The sequence below is a fragment of the Molothrus aeneus genome, chromosome 16 (assembly GCF_037042795.1).
Source record: "Molothrus aeneus isolate 106 chromosome 16, BPBGC_Maene_1.0, whole genome shotgun sequence".
Classification (NCBI taxonomy): Eukaryota; Metazoa; Chordata; class Aves; order Passeriformes; family Icteridae; genus Molothrus; species Molothrus aeneus.
The window spans coordinates 9251-31376 of NC_089661.1; the positions used below are offsets into that span (position 1 = coordinate 9251).

The following is a 22126-nucleotide window of genomic DNA, read 5'->3' on the forward strand; positions in this document are numbered from 1 at the left end:
CTTCACATGGGAAAGGACAGCAACACACTTGCACTAGGCTTCCCCAAGGCTACAAACACTCCCCCACTTTGGCCCACCATGCTTTAGCCCAGGAATTAGAAAAAATACCCAAACCAGATCCTGTAGCTGATAATCAATACATTGGTGACATTCTGGTGAGGGCTGGGGGGGAGGATGAAATAGAGGTGGTAGGGAAACATCAGTAGAAAATAGTATCTCACTTAAAAAGTCTTGATTTGCAGATACCCACAGAGAAAATTCAGAAACCTTCTCAGGAAGTGAAGATTTTGAGAATTTGGTGGAAAGGAGGTATGACATGTATTCCACCCGATACCCTAACCTCTTTAGATCAGATTCAAAGGCCTGAATTGAGGAAAGATCTCCAGCAAGCTCTAGGACTATTAGCGTTCTGGAGAAAACACATCCCAGATTTCTCAATAATTGCTAGGCCGCTTTTTGACTTGCTGAGGAAAAGGATGAAATGGGATTGGACTCCTTCTCAGGAAGAAGCATTGCAATTACTGATTTTTGAGACAACAGCTCACCAAGCACTAGGCCCTATCCATCCCACAGATCCCTTTCAGGTGGAATGGGGATTTGCCTCCTCAGGGCTATCAGTCCACATTTGGCAGTGGGATCCCAAGGGTCCGACAGGGCCTCTTGGTTTTTATTCCTGTCGTTTCAAAGATGCTGAGAAAAGATACACTACCTTAGCTCTCCTAGAAGAGGAAAAAATTGCATGACAACAGTCTCTTGTACTAAGAGGCCCTTTCAAAGTTATCAAAATCATCACTAATGGGACCCCCCCCTCACCTGTTGGGGTAGCCCAAAGGGCCTCAGTTAGGAAATGGTATGCTCAGATCGAAGGCTACTGTAATACCATCTCAATAACGGAAGATGCTGCTAAAAATCTAACAATCCAAGACACTGAGAGCCTGGTTAGCAGTCAAGATAAATCTGCCTCTGTAATCAAAGCTGCCCTTCCTTTGTCCCCTGAACTAGCAGCAAGTTCTTGGTTCACAGATGCCTCTGCAAAACGGGAAGGGAAGGTATGGAGATCTAGAACAGCTGTCTTACACAATTCATCTGGTGAAAGAATCATTACCGAAGGGGAAGGCAGTGCTCAGGCTGGGGAACTCATAGCTGTTTGGAGTGTTTTCCAATGTGAGGCACAGAACATTTCTCTTGTCTGCATTTACACCGACTCTTACGCAGTGTACAAAGGTTGTACCGAGTGGCTTCCTTTCTGGCAGCAAAATGATTGGGAAGTTCACAGAATTCCAGTGTGGCAAAAGGAAAAGTGGCAAGAAAGTTTAGACGTTGCAAGCCAAGGAAATTTTGCTGTTGGTTGGGTAGTTTCTCAGCAAACAGATGGAAATCCAGCAGGAGAGTGGAAGAATAGAGCTGATGAACTAGCAAGGCTCAGCCCCCTGAAAAAGGAACTCATTACTGAGGACTGGGATCAACTATTAGAATGGCTGCATGGAAAAAGACAGCACACAGGTGCGAAAGATTTGTACAAAGAAGCTCATGCTTGTGGTTGGCTGGTTACCAGGGAAATGTGTAAAACATGCGTATCAGGCTGCGAGCAATGTCACAGGTGAGTGGAGAGACATCCTTTAGAAGATGACCCTCTGCATTTAAGAAAGGGTAAAGGCTTATGGGACGCGTGGCAGGTAGACTATATTGGCCCCTTTAAGAAGTCAGGAGGTAAACACTTTGTGCTAGTAGGAGTAGAAATTGTATCTGGGTTGGTTCAAGCTGATGCTTTGAAAAGAGCTACAGGTGATAATGCAGTTAAAGCTTTGCAGGGGTGGTTTGGAACTTTCCCAAAGCCACAGGAAATTCAATCTGATAACAGGTCCCACTTCACTGCTAGAGGTGTACAGCATTGTGACTAAAACGTGACTTTCCACACCCCTTTCCACTACCCTCAAGCTAGGGGGATCTTAGAAAGGACCAAGGGTTTTTTGACAGGACTTCTGAAGCCCCGGGAGGGAAATTGGGACGTTCGGTTATGGGAAGCTGTTAAAAGAGTGAACAGTAGATGGGGGGTGAATGGATGTCCCAAAATCACTGCCTTTTGCCCAACAGCTCCAAGCATCATTCCCTCATTATGGGGACCTGATGATTCAAAAAGTCCAGCACATTACCCTGGAGAACCTGTTCTGGTGGACCTCCCTCCTGTAGGGGAAGTAGCACTAGTGCTGAAAACCCCTCTGAAGAAATATGCATGGGTAGCCTCTGATGCTCTAGGGAAAGAGCATTGGATAAATACATGCTGGATAATCCTATCATTTTAACTCTTTTCTGCCCTCAGTGGAAGGATTTCTGTTGTTTTTACTTTGACAGAAGAACCCTGAGGAACATGAAAATCATCTGAACCATGATAACACTGGTGATGCTTTTCTGCATCCTACCACAATTCCATGGACAGGATCCTGCTGAGTGGTTGTGGTCTGAAGCTACCCTCCATCCCACTAATGTTCTAGGAGCGTATCCCAAGGGTGGCCACCCGAACCTAGAGCCTATAGTGCTGCATGACCCCCAGGTATATGGTCCAAGTGAGTGGAGATGGGATCAGAAGGACTGGACTAGAACTCTAACTGGAACAATTGGTGAGTCAATTGTGGAAGCATGCAGAAAAATGGAAGGATCTCTCTATGAGAAAGCCACCTCCATCACAGTTGCCAGAAATTTTATGGAACCAGGTGGGAAAAATGATCTGAATATCCCTTCAGCGAGACTGTGTCCTACAAACAAGTGGGAGTGTGCCAGACAAATTCCCCTTACTCTGTGTTGCTGCCAGGAGTATGTTGGTAATTACACTCTAGGTCGCAAAATGAACAATGTTGCAAGTACAAAGGATTGTAAAAATGAACCAATTGATTGCTGGCATAATTTTACGTTAACTAAACTGACTTAAGTGACATGCCGCTGGCAAAATAACTTGACCAACCTGTTAGGTTGAAAAGGCTTAGTTCATAAATTTAAGATAGACGCTATAACAAAACCCACACTGAGTACTGTAGTTACATCCCAGTGGAATAGACGGGACTGAGAGCATGAAGCCCACACTGAGCACCAGTTACACCCCAATGGGTAGAAGGGACTGAGAGCACAAAGCTCACATTGAGTTCAGTAGTTACATCCTGGTGGGTAGAAGGGACTGAGACTACAAAGCCCACATGAAGTACAATAGTTATACCCCAATTGGTAGAAAGGACTGAGAGTCCCCTTAGTCAATGTGTTACCAAATGGCCTTGGTCCCAAGCTTTTGTTCACTTTGCAGGAATGGGAAAAACAAAAAACCTGGCAGCTTCAAGGGGCAGTGGGAGAAGAAATTAGCCGAAGGATTTGTGGAACTGCTTATAGCAAAGCAATCTCAATCAGTGTTTTGACAGATCAGACAAATAAGCGTGAACAGGTTTGTACGCCCCCAAGCGTACAAGACTGTTGGCACAATTTTACATTAACACAAACTGCAGAAGTAGTTTGTCTTTGGTCCAAAACTAGTGAAGGCTTTTCTTTTAAGTTGATAATAAATGGTATGAACCAACCTTCTACTACCACCACTCCAGCCCAACCACCGCTTATGCTTAGCCTGAGAAGTTTTGAAATTGGACCATATATAATCAGGAAAACTGGTCAACAACACATATTGTTCAATCTGGCACGGTCTCTTAAACAAGTCAAATTGCTGATGATGCAAAACAATGTCTCAGAAATTCAGCTGGCCTGTTTGCCTTTTTTGCAGACTTCCTTTGAGGGTTGGACCACCTGGCTGCAAAACCAGAAAGTCCGTTTTTTCTTTTAAAACAGACACTAAGTGACATGACCGGTGTTGTGGGAACAGGTTTGGGAATCCTAAATAGTATTGATTATGAAGTACTAATGGATAAATTGGCTGCCACAAAATGGTTAGAGATTTGACCAAATTAAAACCACCACTGCAATCATCCTTATTGGCTTTGGGAACACAGCAGTGCTTGCTATCAAACATATTACCAGCTTGGGAAAAGGTAAATGTAAGTGATCACAAATTGGTATACTGATGCACTCGGTGCTACACAAAACAACCTTTCTTTGGCTCTTAGCTGCATCCAGGCACAATTGTCAATGCAGTCAGTTGCTGCCTCAATGATAAGAGAAGGTGAAGGCAATTTTCCTACTGAAATTCATTAAAGAATTTGGGACAGTGCCACTGATTTTGAAAGAGAATTCCAGTCCTGGTGGAACTTGGTGAATTTTACTTATCACCCCATTGCAAACACAGCCACAGCTCTTGTGTTAACCGTACGCAATGCCTCAGTGCATTTGAGATTTCCTATTATTGCATTAGGGCTAAATCATGATGGAGCTATTCCCAATCTTTCTGAACATAGGCCCATCAAACTGGAAGAAAATGGCAAAATGTTCATTTGGAATCTTCTATTGTCCGAGAACAAGGCTTCATCTGTGAAAGTAATGCAATTATAGCTCAAGATGTTTGTTTGGACACAGAACAAAATATCTGTCATTGTGAAATTCATCCTAACGAGATTTCCGAAACAGTCCTTAAATATATAGGCAATGGGTGTGCATGCTTTAGAACTGCTTGTGATATGGTATTCATAGAAAATGTAGTAGTGGATAGTAAAAATCATTCAAATTTTTGCGCTTGTAACTTTACAAAATTGAGGGATGTGATTTTTCTTCAGAAGCTCCAGTTACCTCCCATTACCTTTTACAATCCAATTAAAGACTGATTATTCACAAACTATTACTGTCCTAGGGTGACGTTATGATGCTTGTATCCCCATCCGTGTGTTCTGTTTATGCTGGATATCATGTTCTGTGCCTTCAAGACTGGCTGTGAAGAGCGAATGTTTTGTTTTGGTTTTGCTATCAGCCGCTCCCCCACAGCTGGCGCGACACAGAGACAGGGCAGTACATGGGTGCTGCTTTTGCTTTTTGCTTTGCTTTTCCCTTTGCTCTTGCTTCGGCTTTGCTCCTGCTTTGCTCTTGCTTTTTTGCTCCTGCTCATTAGTTAGTTTAGCTAAGCAGTCCAAATTTTCCCTGGACTGTTTCTCCTTTCCCTTTTTTGGACCTACTCGGACCTGCTCCGGACTGGGACCTGGGAAACACCGAGAGTTTGCACCTTGTGGCCAAGGTGCAGCAGCTACCCCAGCACAGGACAGACTGATAACAGAGCGAGCACTCCCAAGAGAGACTTTCTGAAGCTGTCTACTTTTTCAGAGCGGTGAAAGTGGTGCCATCTGGTATTGTTCCTTTTGTGTGCTGGGGGGTGCTTTGCCTGTTACAGAAACAGGTTCTTTCCACTTGTTTCCAAGGAATCCTTCCCGACCCGGTTGGGGGGAGGGGCCGTGTGGGTTTGTTTTCTGGAGGGTCCACCTTTTGGAGGTTTTCTCCCAAATTTGCCCTAAACCAGGACATTTACCTACTCCCATTGGGATGAACATTACTTTGGTAAAGCAATCTTTGCTTCATCAGGACTTCATTGAAATATTGGAGAAGATCAAGAAGAATGGACAGAAAGCACTGGTAACTGTTCATCGCAATGTGAAAGAAATACACCATGTCATAGAGAGAATAAGAAAAGATGCTGAACACAGGTGGTAGGATACTCTTTTTGGGTGGTCACCTATTGCCACAAGAGTCCTGAACAGTATGTGTCATCCCATCATTGCCCTTTTGCGTTTCGTTTTGATTGGGGTTTTTTAATCAGCAATCTTACTCATTATGAATTGGAGAATGATGAAAGAGTTAACAAAATTGATGTCTGTAATTAATGCACACAACTTGGCTGATGTCCTTTTCACTGTGGACATTATTGACACAAGGGGACTATTAATGAGAGTATGTGTTTTGAAATAATCTTCAATTTTCTTTTGTGATTATATGAAAATTACTTTTGAGTTTTGGTGAATTGTTTTGGAAAAAAAATATTTTAAATTAACTATTGTTTTATGTGGAGACAGAGCATGGGCAGGTCTCCCTCCTTGTCTGCTTGGAGGTCCACGCACCTTCGGCAAGCTGAGCCTGTTTAGCCCAGATCAAACAAATTTAATGCATTAGAAATAAAAAACAATACACATAAACTGGCTATCCAAAAAAAGTACTTAAGGCAATTAGACCCAGACTGTAATTTGGAAATTGTTCACTGGCCCAGATTTAAGGCCACCGCAATTACAGTCCTTCTGCCGTGGATCTTGGCAGCAAAAAGCATGGGAGAATTAGGCTGATTGGAATGTTGGGTTGCAAAGCAGGCAAAACTCACTTCTACTGCCTTGAGTGACCTCTTATCAGACAAGGAGATTACCAGGCAAGCCATCATTCAAACCAGGGCAGCCAGAGACTATCTGCTCCTTCTGCACAACCATTGCTGTGAAGAATTTGATGGTCCCTGCTGCCTCAACTTGTCATCGAAAGCAGAGAACGTCTACGCCACGATCGACAAAATGAAAACCATGGTGAACAACATCAAGAGAGAAACAGACGACTGGCTGAATGGACGGTTCAAGGGCTCGGGATTCTCGGGCTGGTTGGGATCTATTCTGAAAACTGTGGTTTTAGTACTGTTTATTCTAGTTATTGTTATTGTAGTTGTTAGCATTGTTTTTGGGCTAATCAAGCTCATGGTTTACAAGAAGCTAATTTCAAGCTCATTTTCCCCTCCTGAAATCTATCATTTGGAAGCCCCTAGCACTCCAATGGATGACATGGAAGCCTCAATGGAAAACACTGACACTCCTGAAGAGGAGGAACCAATTTACCAGCCGTGTCTTGGTGAGCATTCTACCCCCCAAACACAGTCCTCTTCATTTTAAACAAAACAAGGGGGAGATGTTGCAGTGTGATTTCAAGCTTTACCTCAGAAACCTGGGTCCCTCCCCTGAAGGTGTGTCAATCATCGTTCCTTTCCCCACTCTGACCCCTGCCAAGCACTGTCTCCCAGTCCTGGAATTCCAGAAGGGCCTCGAGTGATTGGCAGATTCAAAGGATGCCCTTTACCCCTGGGGGGAGGGGGAGGCATTGGGCCATCCAGGGGTCCTTTGTCCCCTAAGACCTCCTCACACTTACCTGGTTGGTGGGCTTCCTACCCCTTCCCTCCCCCTCTCCCCCAGGTAAAAGGGCAGGCAACCACACGCTCTGGGAGTTCTGTTGGAGCTGTTGCTGCATTCAGAGGCCTGTGGGCCAGAAAAAAACGCTCTGGATTGAAACCCTCCATCAGAACCGACTCCTTTCCTTCACCATCACCTTAAAGCTTCTCCATCAGAGGTAAACCTAAAGAGCGGACCCTCTTGTGGGAGGAAGCTCCATCCCGCAGCCACCAGAGCCCCGGCATGCCTGGACTTGTCTCCACGCGCCCAGGCGTAACACCCAGCTAGCCAAAAGTGTCTCTGGGTCGAAACACCACAGTTGTTGCTATTTGGTTCAGCAGCAAGGGCCAGACAAGCTAAGGCATGCCCCATTCAGCAATATCGGAAATAATATCAATAGGCTGGGAAGTGTCTTGTGGGAGGTTGCGGGGAAATTGGGAAGGAGGAGGTAGACGTGCCTAGGTGTGGAGGGGTAAAGATTTTTGGGAGGGAAGGAAGAAAGGGGCAGGTGGGAAGGAAGGGCGGGCGGAAGGAAGGAAGGAAGGGCGGGCGGGCGGAAGGAAGGGCGGGCGGAAGGGCGGGCGGAAGGGCGGGCGGAAGGGCGGGCGGAAGGGCGGGCGGAAGGGCGGGCGGAAGGGCGGGCGGAAGGAAGGAAGGAAGGAAGGAAGGAAGGAAGGAAGGAAGGAAGGAAGGAAGGAAGGAAGGAAGGAAGGAAGGAAGGAAGGAAGGAAGGAAGGAAGGAAGGAAGGAAGGAAGGAAGGAAGGAAGGAAGGAAGGAAGGAAGGAAGGAAGGAAGGAAGGAAGGAAGGAAGGAAGGAAGGAAGGAAGGAAGGAAGGAAGGAAGGAAGGAAGGAAGGAAGGAAGGAAGGAAGGAAGGAAGTCTTCCCACTCTGCCAGAGATGTTCTGAATGACTCTATAAGCCAACCCACCCCAGTCTGAATGCCTACAGCCTCTTCCAAACATGACTGTCAAGACATGTTTGGAAAACTACTTCAGGTAGTATTTCAAGTATCAGACATCACTGGGCTGAGGCTATGCAAACAGGCTCAGCCTTTGATGTGCTGCCCAGCTAACAGTGCCTCCACTACTGTCCTCCCCAGTAAAACAAAAGACAACCCAGCACGCATAACCAAGAACAGCCACTCACTTGTGAGAGAGCATGGAATCTCAAGATACTCATTCTTTCACAGCTCACATGGGCACTGCAGATATGAGTGTTTATTTCACGGTTAGCAATGACTAAAGGTATGAGTTACACATTGTAGCATCCATAGGCAGCAAATCATAGTAGCAACATGGTACTCACTTTGCATTTAATGACAAGATGAAAGACTGCACAAAGGTACACCAGGGCAACTCCAAAGGCTGGTAGTGAAAACAAGATACTAAACCTGGAAAAGACCAATTGGCCCAACTAGGGCTTAGGAAAAAAATATTTATCACATTGATGCTGGATGAGGGGGGAAAGAATTCAAACAGCAGCAAGTAAGAGCATCCCCAAAGGGGAATCAGTAACATGGGGATGGGCAGAACAGGCAGGGGAAGGAGTCACTCCGAGTTAGTTATAAGCACAGCTGGACCAGATAAAAGAAACATTTCACTACAGGGAGCCACATGCCCTACCTTTTAAGAGGTGTGTTAAGTTAGTCTGTTCTCCCCCCTTCCCAGCCACTTCACAGTCAAGGAGTTAGTTACAGCACAATGCACAGATCTAGTTAGTGAGGGTGGTCCAGAGCACCTATCCCTTTTAACAGACCTGTGTGACTTATGAGGGGCTTGGGAAGTGTCAGCCACACAATGCACAAGAGGGACTGATGGAAGCTCCTGGCAACCACACAGCACTACTTGGTGCCCTGCTTATGCAGTAATCCCAGACAAGGCTACTAAAGCTGTGTCTCCAGATACACTGACCCTGCCCTGTGCAGGGCATACGGCAGTGAACCCCAGCACTCCTCAGGCTGACCTGGACTCAGCTGGCATGAGAGAACAGAGAGAGACACTTGAAGTACTGTAAAGGCTTAGATCATTCCAAAGTGAATTAATATGGCCTGTAGTTCCAGTAACTGGAGAAAACGGAGATCTGGAAAGCAAGAACAAAAGCAGGTAAGTTCCTATACCCCCTGGACCACAAAAAAAGGAGCATATAATGTGTGAGAGAGGGCTTGGCTTCACAGCATTACACACTTCAGCACTGCACTACTGAAGAGCAGGTTTGCTGCTGCTGTCACTCAAGGAGCACAAAGTTACTTGCTCAAGGTGACAGTTGCAGAGCTGGAACTGAGCACTGATCTACTGAAAACTAGGTTGCTTGTTCTGTCTCATCCACCTCATGACTGAGAACACAGAAGTGTCTGCTTGCTCCTTTCCATCTAGTCACCAGCTCAGCAGACATCTGCCACATCACTATACTTATCCTATGGCTGCTTGCTAGGCAGCACCAGCCAGCTCCGTGGCTCCAGAACACTCACTCATCCCTTATTTTCAGCAAGCTGAACAGAACAACATCACATCAGATCTGAGGTCCTCTCAAAACCCAGAGTTAAAAACAAAGCCCCTTTTTCAAGGCCATTACCTTATCCTTCAGCTGCTGGCAAAGCTGCAATGAAACTGTGAAGAAGACAAGGGCATCATTTAACCATGGGACAACACATTCCACTTTATGGACATGGCTGACTTCATATCGCTGGCTGCCAAACTCACTGGAGAGGGGGGGAAAGAGCACAGCTTCACACACAACAGCATAGAACTCAACTGTCCTACATTCCCATAGGAGAGATTATGATTATTTCTATCACATTTAAATCAGCACCTGGCAAAGTTACAGAATGCAAACACTCAAGTCCACCTCTGACCAGATTTACAGTTAAGCAAAAGGGTGAAGTTAGGAACTTCCCTTCATTCCAGACAGGCACAGAGGCAGATGTCAATGCCAATAACCAAACACTCATTTTTGCTGTAAACTCTCATCTCTAGATAAACTCGTGGTATTGTCTAGATGGGCTGAATCCTGGAAATTCACATATTCTGGCCTTTAGGACCAAGTCATTCAAAAGACACAACAGAGCATTCACAGGTACAGCAAGTGACTCAGTCAAGGTTTTCCACTTCAGAGATGCTATAACAGAAACTGCATGTAGCTGTTGGGATTTCATCCTCAAGACATACCAACACCTGTTACCCAGGTACACTACCCTTGTAGTGACTGTACTTACAACATGGCCCCAGGGTTGTGTAAAACAGACCCTCCAGCAGGCTTGAAGTTCTAGAGAAGGAAAAGGTCATTAGGATTTTGATGTAGTAAACAAACCACTTAGAAGAAAGACAATTAAGGCTCACACTTTCAGTAGCCTGTCATCAAGAAACACCCATGCTCTATTAGCCTGGACCCTCCAACAATATGAAATCCCTTTTGTTAGAACCCCTCCTGCTCCTTCATGAAAGGAGTTCATTCCTTCATTGGCTGAGTTCAATGTAGCTACAAATGTTATCACTACAGAAATAAGATGAGAAGATCCAGAAGAAAAACAAAATACAGATTTTTAGGAAAATCTTCCTTATGGAAGGACTGCATTTCATAAAGCTTAAGAGTTTAAGGCTGTTTTTACAAGTTGACCCATGCAACAGGTGAAGCAGAAAACTATCTATCAAAACTCCATGAGGAAACCCAAGATGCTACTCAGATGTAAACTGGATTAATATAATTATGCCACAAAATTATCAAACTATATTTAAAGTATTTGCTAAGAAATGGCTTACTCCAGAGCACTGGTATGTTCTTCTGGGCTAAGCAGCGATGCCCCGAACTCGATTTAGAGCCAGTGTTCTGTGTGCAGCAGACCTAAACACACTTAGTACCAGCTGAACTTATTTCTGCATTATCTTATGAATATAACATTGCACCAGGTAGCAGTGTGATCTCCTCCTCACAGTGGAACGTCAGGAGAGGAAACTAAACAAGGCTCATGAGATAGCAGGCATCACCTTGGTTGTGCTGGGCTGAATCACGTGGAGCTGGTAGACAGTGAGGCACAGCTTGTTCAGATTAATATAGAAATTCACAAGGATGTCTGGAGGCAGCACAGGAGTGAACATTTTCTGGCAAGAGAATTAGTTTGTCAGTGAAAAGATCATAATTTCTAATGCTGGGAAATCATTCCCTTTTCCCAAGCCACACTCAATTACCCCATGACAAAAGAAAAACAATAGGAGAGAAACAAAGACTGAGCAGCTGCAGACAATGACTGTTGCTCTCACTGCTCTTGATCAAATGATGAGAGTGACAAGAGAGGATGAAGCAGTGTTCACAAGGGCAAATCATCCCTGGACAACACTCTTGGGCAGAGAACAGAATTTACTCTCAAGAGAACCAGAGTCCTCACGCCCAAGTCATCTGCATTCCCACAGGAAGATAAAGAACAGTCAAAACCAATCAGGATTTGCACTTGCTTAAGTTCTGCCTCAGGAGACACTTCAGGAACCCACTTCCACCAAGATGCAGCCCAGAATCCAAACTGCTGCAATGCTGCCAGACCTGTATAGAGATCTAGACCATCACATACTTACTGTGAGACCACTAGAGGCAATTTCTGGTAGTGTCAGAGTGGCAGGAGTGGTCAGTCGATTTCGGGCTCTGGAGAGCTGCAACATCACAGCATCCATAAGCTACAAGGTAATGTACAGAACCACTGCTGAGTGTGATTCCTGGACAGCTCTGGGCAGAGTGCTGCAGAATCCTACAGCCTTCTGCAAGTGTTAAAACAACAACCACCACTACCCCCCATCCTTCCAGGAATTCAGGAACTTATTGGGAAGGGCTGGCTCCCACATAAATGCAGTTTAACTTTCACCACCATCAGAGACTTATGAGACAGGTCAGGAGTGTTCAATACCAGTGACTGATGAGAGAACAGCTATTCATGACAAGAATACCAAGCCAACATGAGATCAATTACTGACGCTACAAAGGCATCAACAAACTCATCATCAGCTCTTCAGAAGAACAGGCATTAAGGAAAAAACAAGCTGCATTCTCAGTCTCCCCACTCCCACATCACAGGTCCAACTGCTGCATGGGCTCCCTCTGTTCAATAACCAGCTATGAGCGAGGCAGTAAATAAAAAGAACCAGCTCATTGTGAGGCCAATCCTGCCAGAAACCACAGTTCAAAGGCTCTTCAGGCAGACTTCCTCTTCCAGAAAAAAAGGGGAAGCAACATGTCTGTCACAGATCTCATGACTGCTAAGATGAAGGCATTTTGTATAATATCTCCCCTCACTTCCACTTGAGTTTTCTCATGTTTGATGTTGTGATGAATTCTAATGAGCAAGCCGAAATTCTGTTGCCTTCAGAGAGCATTTTCAAGCAGAAGGTTGGGCTTCACTGCCATTGCAGCAGCTGCTCTGTATTAGACCCCAGAAAATACTACTGGCAAGAGAGAAGTCACTTTCAGATTTTCAGTAAATCACAAGTACTGTCATCTTCTGTTTACTGATGGCTGCCTCACTGCTGCTCTTGCCTGCAGCACTGACCAACAGAGAGTAAGTTATGTAACAACATCTTCCACAGAAGATCAAGGAATATCCTCCTACATTATCACTGGTGTGTAACGGTGCACTGACTGCTCAGATTACTGTTCACCAGGATGTACAGCCCTGTTACTAATGCTAAACTAGTACAGATTCATATAAAATATGAGGTCACGTGGACACTTCTTGACATGGGTATGCATGGGTACAACTATTAAGTCTGTTTCCACTAAGAGACTCAGACAGTAATCTGCATTAACTGTGTTTAAAACAACAAATGGAGGAAGGAAAAATGCATGTTCCTACCCAAGCACCAGGAGCTTTCTCCTCACCTTGAGCACCTCCAAGCCTGTTTTGAACTGGTAGTTTGCATCTCTGTTCATAAGCAGGTAAATGGCTTGGTTCACATGGTTTCTAGCATCCTGGATCTGCAAAGGTACAAATACAGTCCTATGAAAGAAACACTCTGTAGTAACATGTACTCGGAAGTAAAGGTTTCCCCAGTTATCTCACTGACCTTAAGAATAGTGTCTTCTCAAATGTAATGCCATGTCTAAATGTCAGATAGTGTCTAACACAAACCTACCACTGGTTCCCAGAAGCATTACTGGGTTCTCCACTCATGGACTGGAGATACAGAACAGTCTGACAGCTACAACCTGGATTGTCAGTACAAATATTGCTCCTGTCCTGACATCAGGCATTCTCATCCTGGGAGTGCTCTGACCATGACTGCTTGGTAGGAATTCTCACTGGTAATGGCACACAGCAGTCAACTCCAGCAAAATGAACAATTATTTCATTCCATCAGAGCTAAAACAAATGACATCAATGAACAACAAGCACTGATTTCTAATACAGTGTCTCTGTCAATATCCCAGAGTACTTCTAAAGTGAAATTGTTGGGATTGAGAGTCATCTCCAGCATCAAGAAGCTGTGCCATTGTGTGGGACTGGACCAGACTCAGGACACAGCTGGCTCAAGTTCCTCTCAAGCAAGAGGAACACAGTCACAAAAGCAAGGTTGACAGGTGTATCCTTGCTTTCATGAGAGCAAGGACAAACCAGAGGAAGACAATGGCCCTGGGAGAAGCTGACTGCGTTCAATTTTAGGCAGCAGCATGAAAAGGGAAAATCAAACCCAAGGAGTAAATTAGAGGGTGCAAATGGAACAGCTAAGCAGGGAAGCCTGTACAAGAAGTGTCTGCTGGGAGACAGGCTACACAGCTTGGGGCATTTTAGTTTGATATATTTACAATGCCCTCCAGCAGTCACAGCTCCCAGCCCTACATCCTTGTAGAAGCCTCCCTGGCATAGACCTGGCTCTGGTTCCTTCTAATGCAGAGCTCAGGGAATACAGAACAGCCCTGCTCTTAGAAAGCTCTTGCACTGGAGGCCACAGAGAGAAGAGTGAGAATGGTAAATCCACTGTCGGACTGCAGAGAGACTGCAGCTACCTGGGCATCTCCAAATATCAGCATCTCCGGCCTTGACATCTCCTAGAGGCTTCTGAGCAAGCTAAACTGCTCCTGGCAGCACTACCAAGCAATGCCAACCCTGCTGTTATGATGCTCCATTCATATTCCCCCTTGACTTTGCTTTGTTTTCTAATCAACTTCCTCAAAATTTATGTGCCTGCACTTGTGTTCCTCAAAAATGTGCCTGCACTACAATTTCTTACCCATGACTTCACTTTGTACAGAGAAATAAAACTCCAACTATCACCACTCAGTAAGGGAAGACACTCCTTTGAGATGCTAATTTTTAATTCAGACAGGCCAAAGATCACCATATAACCACTTTAAACGCTTTTGCACTCAGTCCTTTAGGCACTCACACTCCATATCTGAACAACGTTAGAACACAAAATGCAAGTAAATAAAGGAAGTTGTTTTCCATAAAAGCTGGTAGAAGTCTTCCAACCAGGCAGCAGTACAAAATAGCCACAAAAGAGGAGGCACTGCTGAGTGTTCTCACAAAAACTTTCTTGCTTTGTTGCAAGGCATGAACAAACACAGTCAAGTTTGGTATTAACATCCCAAGTACACAATTTTCTAGATTTCTACAAATTTGCTAGGTAGAGCTTTCGCTGCTAAAGAAAATGTTGGGAACTGCACTCAATGCCAAATGCACTCATCACCTAGAAAAACCTGAGCTATGGCACAAGGAAATACATTGAATCCATCTTCCTCCAACCTACTCAGCTACGACAAATTGAGGCAAACCATGTCTTCAGACACTAGGTCGGGTCCTGAAATCGGGTATGTCCCAGCAAAATTATGGGAAAGAGATTCTGGTTCTGGATAGCTGCATTATTTTAACTCCTTACCTGCGGGAACTCAGACATGCTACTGAACACAGTAAGTTGTTCTCAGTGTAAACAAATGAATCTGTAAGAGAATGAGAACATGCTACTCAAAGCCCCTGAAGCTGCTCTTTGCCCTTCTAGCTTGTGGTGACATGGGACAGTCCTGCACAGGCACCTCAGGCACTCCTTTACAGGATCATGACTGCTATGCAGACAGCCTTCAGATCAACTGGTGTGTAGGGAATGAGCCCACCCAGGCACCCTACCTCAATTTAACTGATTTAATTGCACCTGCTTCCTCCCTTAGCTTTTACCACTGTAGCTCATGTGGAATGGACATAACAATCTCTCTCAAAAGACTAAAGTTACTGCTCAGAGAGCACTGAAGCTGTGGATGGGTGGGCATCTAGAGCCAACAGGTACCTGCTGCAATTTCCACTGCTTGTCTTCCCGGAATGCAAAATGCAGGAGCTGATTGTTTCTGGGCATTTTCAGATTAACATCCTTGAAAAAAGAAACAAAACACATGAGAGCAAGAAATGCCTGTATGCAAAAGATGGGGGCTGGCAGTCACATTCCCTTCTTCCAGACCATCCTAGCAAACTGCCTTCTGTCCTGGCACAGCCAGAACCTCAGTGCTTCCACAGGATGATATTAATACAAAGAATAGGTTGAAATGCACTGAGTGAATCAGGATCCTGGCAGGACACATGACCTCAGCCCAGAAGGTCCCCAGGGCAACTTGTTATTACACAATAAAGGTGGTGAAGGCAAGGAATCCCAGTGGAAGTTGACTACAGCACTCACCACCAGGTGGTGGTGGTAGAAGGGGATATCAGATGCTGAATCTTGATAAATTTCAATGGTTGCTGAAACATCTAGGCCAATTAGGGAGAACTGACAAAGAACACTGATCACTGGTAACACAAAACCAGGGTGACCTCCCTCCCTGAGGTGATCAAAGGCTGATAAGGCTGACACCCACCTATTGCCATACAAAGCAAGAAGTGTTGCAAGTACTCACAGCTTGACACAGTGCATCTCCCTGCAGTGTCATCACACCTTTCACCTGGTCTGTGCTGGAATGAGAGGAAACATCTAGGCAACACATGTCACAAGAGGCACCTATCAATTGCCAGCCTAAAACCTCCCCTCCTCATCCTGTGTAGCCAGCACAGCTCCTCCTGCCCAGGGTCTGAACACTGCTCCTACCAGCAGCTGAACACCACACACACTTTCAAGCCCCCAATTCTTGGCCTGTGGTGAACTCCAGTCATATTCTTTACGGACCACCTCACCCTAACTGCTCTGCCTAAAACATTACCTTCATTTCTGATCCCATTCTTATTCCATTTATCACCTGTCAACAATTTGGCTGCTGTTACAAACAGCTCCAGCAGGCACAAGCACAAGACAATAAATTAATTACTGACATTGAAGAGTTAGACAATTCCTACAGGAGTTGAAAGCTACAACCCGCACCCCATTCCAAGAAAAAAGACCCTAAATAAGTAAAACCCCACAACCTTAAAAAAATAAAAACCCCACACCCCAAACTCTTTGAAAGGTCCTGCAAGATGACTCACATGTATAACGGTCTGAGGAGAAGACTGAAGCATCTAGTTGGGCCATACCTTACATTTTACTGTATAAGAAACTCTTTTGATCAACACTACAAGATCCACCTTACAACAAGTGAAAACTAAGTTAACTAAGATCTGAAGAAGAAAATGTTCAAACCTAGTACACAATTATTGCATGATTCCTTGCAATGATGTGACAGTCCTAATGACTAAGGTTAATTGCTTTGTGAAAAGCTTGTGAACTCCACCAATACTGAGACCACTGAGGATCAAAAAATGGATATCAATTTCAGAAGAACTGCACACCAACAGCACCTTCTGCACAAGCCTCAGTTTGCTTTGTGTGAAGGAGATTTACTATTGCTATTTTACGGAGATTAGGAGAAAGGTTAAGATTTCTCCATAGTCAGGGTCAGTAACTGAGCCAAGAGCAGAATTCAGGTCTTGTAACTGCAACTCCCTGTGTCATAATCAGAAAAATGCCCTTTGGCAAACTGCCCACAGCACTGAGGCAACACACAGGCATGTGGTCAGGAATCAGTGACTACATTATAGGTGTAGGCACAAAATGGCACAAGGCTGGCTCAGGCAGCCCTGGAGCACAGCTACAGACTGTTACCTTCACCTGCCATGAAAACTAGTTTGTTTTCCTTAAGGCAAAATCTCCTATTAAAGAAAACCCAGGCCTTCTGCAAAGCCCTACACCACAGATCCTCCAGGATCTGCACCCTTTGCTGCAGAGGGAAGTGACCTGCTGACCATCACCACTTACCCTGATGTGCTTAGTACAAAGTTCTCTTGCTTGACAGCTCCTCCTGAGCCACTGGTGGGAAAGGCAAAGCGGTGGGAGGCCTCCTGCCCAAGAGAGGACACAGTGAATGCTGGAGCATCTGCCTGGGTCCAGCACACCATGAGCCAGGAACAAAGATAATGTGGACACCATCAAGTGGCTAAATATGTAGCAGTCACCTCTGCCAGCCTCCTGAAGTTCACCAAGCAGAGCACTTGGATTTCCTCGTACTGCAGGACTGGTGAAGCCCACGAGGAGGCTCAGCACATGCAACCCATAGTGAAAGGCATTTTCAAATCCCACACCCTGGAGCTGGGCAGTGCCAGCAGGATCCCCAAGTTGCCCACAGAAGGAGCAGCACCTGACAGCTCAGCTCTGCATACCCTCAGGCACCACAGTGCTGCTCCTTATCACAGCTGGTCTTTACACATGAAGGAAGTGTAGAGAGAACACCAGTCCTCCTCGGCCCTTCATCTGGTTATACTGGCTGGTGACTGCCCTTTTACACACTTCACCCTCAAAACTATAATAAATTCTTCAAAACAGGTACTATATATAAAGGTATTGCAGTCTATTGTCACCTGCCATTGACTCCAGTCCTGGGGTTTTGAGTCAACACTAAGGCACTCGCAGCTGCTCTGGCACTTGCCCCTCACCTCCACATTTTTGGCCCTGCTTTTCCATCACTCCATAACCTCTAAAAGCCAAGGAGTGTTAAGGGGCTGGGCCTGTTGAACATTGACCCAGCAGACACACAGTGCATTCACCATGCACGGAAGTCCCTTTGGCCAGTTCCTCAGTGGCTGCTTGGAAAGAGTCAGCCCCACAGCACATGCTCAGGCTGGAGAAAGGTGAGAAAAGGGCTGCCCATCTGCTTCAGCTGAACACATCAGGCCTCTGAAAGGGACAGGTACCAGCAGAGGAGTGGGCAGGTTGAGGAAAGGATGATTCTGAACAAGGAGAGCACATGCCAGTAATTACTGCACATGTAGCAGCTGTCACCTAAAGGCCATGTTGCTTGCTTCCACCAGCACACATCAGAGTTACAGCAGATTCAGATTCTCTATTCGAGAAAATGTTTGTATCTCAGTCAAATGCCTGGCAGATAGGTCTGGCTGGCTCCATGTACCTTTTCGAAGCAGCTCTCAGCAGAGGATAAAGAACAGAGAAATCTTGGGGATATCAGATTTACTGTGAATCCTCAAGAGCAGAGGGCAAGCAAGCACCAGGGAAAGAACTGGACATGCATGAATGACCTTTCTGTGCAGCCTCTATCAAGAACTTTTTCCTGCAGGGGAAACCTATCACCATTCCTTACACAGAAGGTCAAACAAAACTCAGACAAAATTAACCTCACCTTCAAAATATCCTGCAGCTGTCTCAAAACAGCATGGACCTCTTCTTGTAAAAGCCATTTAAATTCTTCTTCCTACGTAATGGAAAAATAGCAGTGCAATCATTAGACATCAAACACTGCAAGCAAATCTCTCAGACATATGCCAAAATTATTTAAGTTTTAAGTGTACTGCTGTTTCTGCGCTGTTTAAATAAAGGAGAACAAAAGTTTTCTTCCTGATTTGTTGAAACACCTCAGTCTCCACATCTCCACTTCTCCACCTCAGTCCAATGAACTGTCCTCATTATTGCCCTTTGTTTAAGAAAGCAATTTGGTACACAAATCACTGTACCAAAAAACCTAGAATTGAATGCAACTTTCAGAGCAAAGTAAAAATACTACTGTGTCAAAAAGTGGGGCATCTTTTTATGCTGTTAAGATGGACTCACTTGGCTGCCAGACACATAACCAGCCTCCCTCACTGCCCCTTCCTCAGAAGGAAATAAGATAATAGGCCAAGGTAAAGCTAGAGAGATCCATTACCAACTCCTGGCACAGACAAAACTGAATCAATTTGCAGACAAATTCGTTGCTAATTAAGTGGTAAGAAACAAAGATAAGAACTAAAATGAGCATCCCCACCCACATCCCCAGCATTTCCCCAAGCAATAGCAGTCTAAAACCAAAACAGTTAAACTGAAAAGGGGGTGGGGGGGGACACAGGCTGGGGACTCCCAATCATTGGGGCAAATTCAGTAATGAACAAGGTCGGATCTGATGACTCACTGCCTTGAGCCTCCATTGGCTGCTGCCACAGAGAAGCCTGTACAAAGCAGACCCTCAAAGCAGATCTAGTGTTCCTGTTAAACCATGAGTCCCCATGCAGGTCATCAAAGTGGGGAATAGAAGCAAGCATGGGACAAAGAAAAGATTGCCACTCGTCATCCTGTAAGAAAAGAGAAATTTTCCATGGGGAGAGTTCTGAGTAGGTTGCCCACAGAAAAACAGGCAAGCTATGGTCAACTCAGATTTTTAAGCTTGCAGTTTCTCTGCTAGATGGTTCCAGTTCACCATGAGGAACACAACCCCCCACTGATGTGTCATCACCTTATGCAAGAGTTATCTCAACAACCAGTAGAACAAAATCAGGCTTGTTTCAGCAAACATTTATCCAAGGCAGGCACACACAACAAAGCCAGGCAGGATTCTCTGTTATCCTTCAAAGCAGTTTGAGTGCAGGACCACTGACTTTGATGCTTTAATCCTCTTTTGGGTGTCTGGGAATTATACTGATCATAGAATATTCTTAACTGGAAGGGAGCCACAAGGATCATGAAGTCTGTGTGTGGGCTCTACACAGGACAGCCCCAAGAATTCCACCATGTGCCTGAGTGTTGTCAAAACTCTCCCTGAAATCTGTCAGTCAGGGTGCTATTGCTATGACCACTGCCCTGGGGAGCCTCTTCCAGTGTCTGACCACCCTCTGGATGAAGAAACTTTTCCAAATATCCAGCCTAAACCTCCCCTGACAGAGCTCCATGCTGTTCCCTCAGACCCTGTCACTAATCACCAGAGAGAAAATGGATGTGCAACTCTCACTCTGTAATGTTTGGCGTCCTCCAGGTTCCCAAAGGAACAGTGATCCCCATGGGTGCAGCAGATACCTTTAGTACCTCCAACACCCACCACTATCATGTAGGTGTTTCTACTCAAAATGCCCATTGGTATCTTTCTTCCCTTTAGTCACAGCAAGAAATCGCCTTTCCCCTGCCCAATAATTTTGGCCTAAGTCAAGTTGGTGCACATCTGTGTGCTGCACAGCTGTGTTTTTGGGGAATGCTGGTCATACGCTTCTAAACCATATGACATTAGAAAAACCCGCTTTCCTATGTGGATTTCCATCCATACCGACGTATCTCTGAACCCTATCTCCATACCAGAGATGTCATTCCTCCTCGGAGATCCTGTCCCGGGGAGGTCGCAGTGACGCCTGCTCTGCGCCGCCCCCGCTGCTACTAGTTCACTAGGGCGGTTCGGGCACCCGCCATGTGAGGGGCGCTTCAGCGGGACACCAAGGTCAAAGGGCACACTCACGGTGTGCCGGGAGCAGGGCGACCCCGGCCTTGCCACCCCACCCAACCCATCGGAGGAGCAGCGTTGGCGGCAGAGAAACCCGGGCGCCGCTGCTGGGCGAGGCGGGAGGAGGCCGCGGCCTCCGAGCCACACGGCGACGGCGCTCGGGCATCGGCCCGAAAGCCTGACCCGACAGCATGCCGGAACTTCGGCAGCGCCTCCAGTTAAAGCAGATGCACTGGGGCTGGGCCCGGGCAGCCCCTGCACAGCGCTCGGCCCGGGCCCAGGCACAGGGGACGGCCTTACCGCCATCCCGCGGCTCCCTGCCCGAGCCCGGCCAGACAGAACGAATCTACGGGGGCCTAGCAGCGCTCGCCCTGGCCCCGCCGAGCGCCCACCCGACTCACCAGCACCGCCCGCTCCCCCTGCGTCGCCATCGCCGCCGCCATACCGACACCGCCGGCCCCGCCCCCAGCACCCCACGCGCACGGCCCAGCAATGCTTGATTGGGCAGCGCCGCTCGCCTCCGCCGTCCGTGAGGGCGGGGCCCCGTGCGCGACGACAGCAGGGCGGGACTTCGCCCGCACAGCCCCCGAGCCTGTCCCCGCTGCAAGATAGGTCAGACCTGCCCGTCCCCAGCCCAGCGCACATCGGCGACGATCAAAACGAGCTGCGTGTAAGAATACTCAAATGAGTGGAAGTTTAATCACTTCTTAAAATAAATACATTTATCCTGGCAGTGAGGTCTTTGTATAGAAGTCGGCGAGTTCCCTTTCACAACGGTTGTGCTGCGAGCGAGATGAGAGGTGAGGGCATAGCATCTTCACCACACCAGCCCCTGGGGAGGGGTAGGAGATGGGAATGATTCTTCAGGCTAGGGAAAGCTTCCAAACAGCCCCAGTTCCCGCTGTAAGCACAGCTCTCGACTTCCTCTCTGTTGCTTTTAATGACAGTGCTCTAAAAGAGTGCTTCCTCGGGCACCTATAACTCACTACACCTGAAACCCACTATTATCTACACTTCATTTCATCCTGATGCCTCAGGGAAGGAACAGCTACGGCTGTCCAAGTGTCTCATTATCCACAAGCAGTATTCAGAGCTTGTAAACATTTCAGTTAAGGATCATATCTTAGAATACCAAATTAACTGCTGACTTACTGTTCACAGAATCATGGGATGGCTGGGGTTGACAGGTTCCTTAATGCTCATCTCATTCCACCCTCCTGTGATGGACAAGAATCTTCCACTGGACTCAAAAAAACCCAAATGCCAGAAGGATGAATATCCCAGCCCAAAACTTAACAGAAGTTGTCATCAACACCGGAACATTAAAACCAAGGATCCTCCTCTCATTCCAGATGCCTGTAGCCCTCTGCACACAGAGCATGGAATTTATCTAAACTTATC

General features: G+C 46.2%; 1 protein-coding gene across 1 annotated transcript; it reads right to left on the minus strand.

Annotated features, from left to right (window-relative positions):
- Positions 1-8300: 8300 nt before the first annotated feature.
- ROGDI (rogdi atypical leucine zipper) lies at positions 8301-21227 on the minus strand. Its single transcript, XM_066561003.1, has 11 exons — positions 21127-21227; positions 18668-18739; positions 17293-17375; positions 15962-16016; positions 15361-15441; positions 12962-13057; positions 11668-11766; positions 11086-11199; positions 10317-10366; positions 9677-9803; positions 8301-9184 (listed from the first exon to the last, which is right to left on the minus strand). Exons 1-11 carry the CDS (start codon positions 21166-21168, stop codon positions 9143-9145), a joined length of 861 nt encoding a protein of 286 aa, XP_066417100.1. The 5' UTR covers positions 21169-21227; the 3' UTR covers positions 8301-9142.
- Positions 21228-22126: the final 899 nt, after the last annotated feature.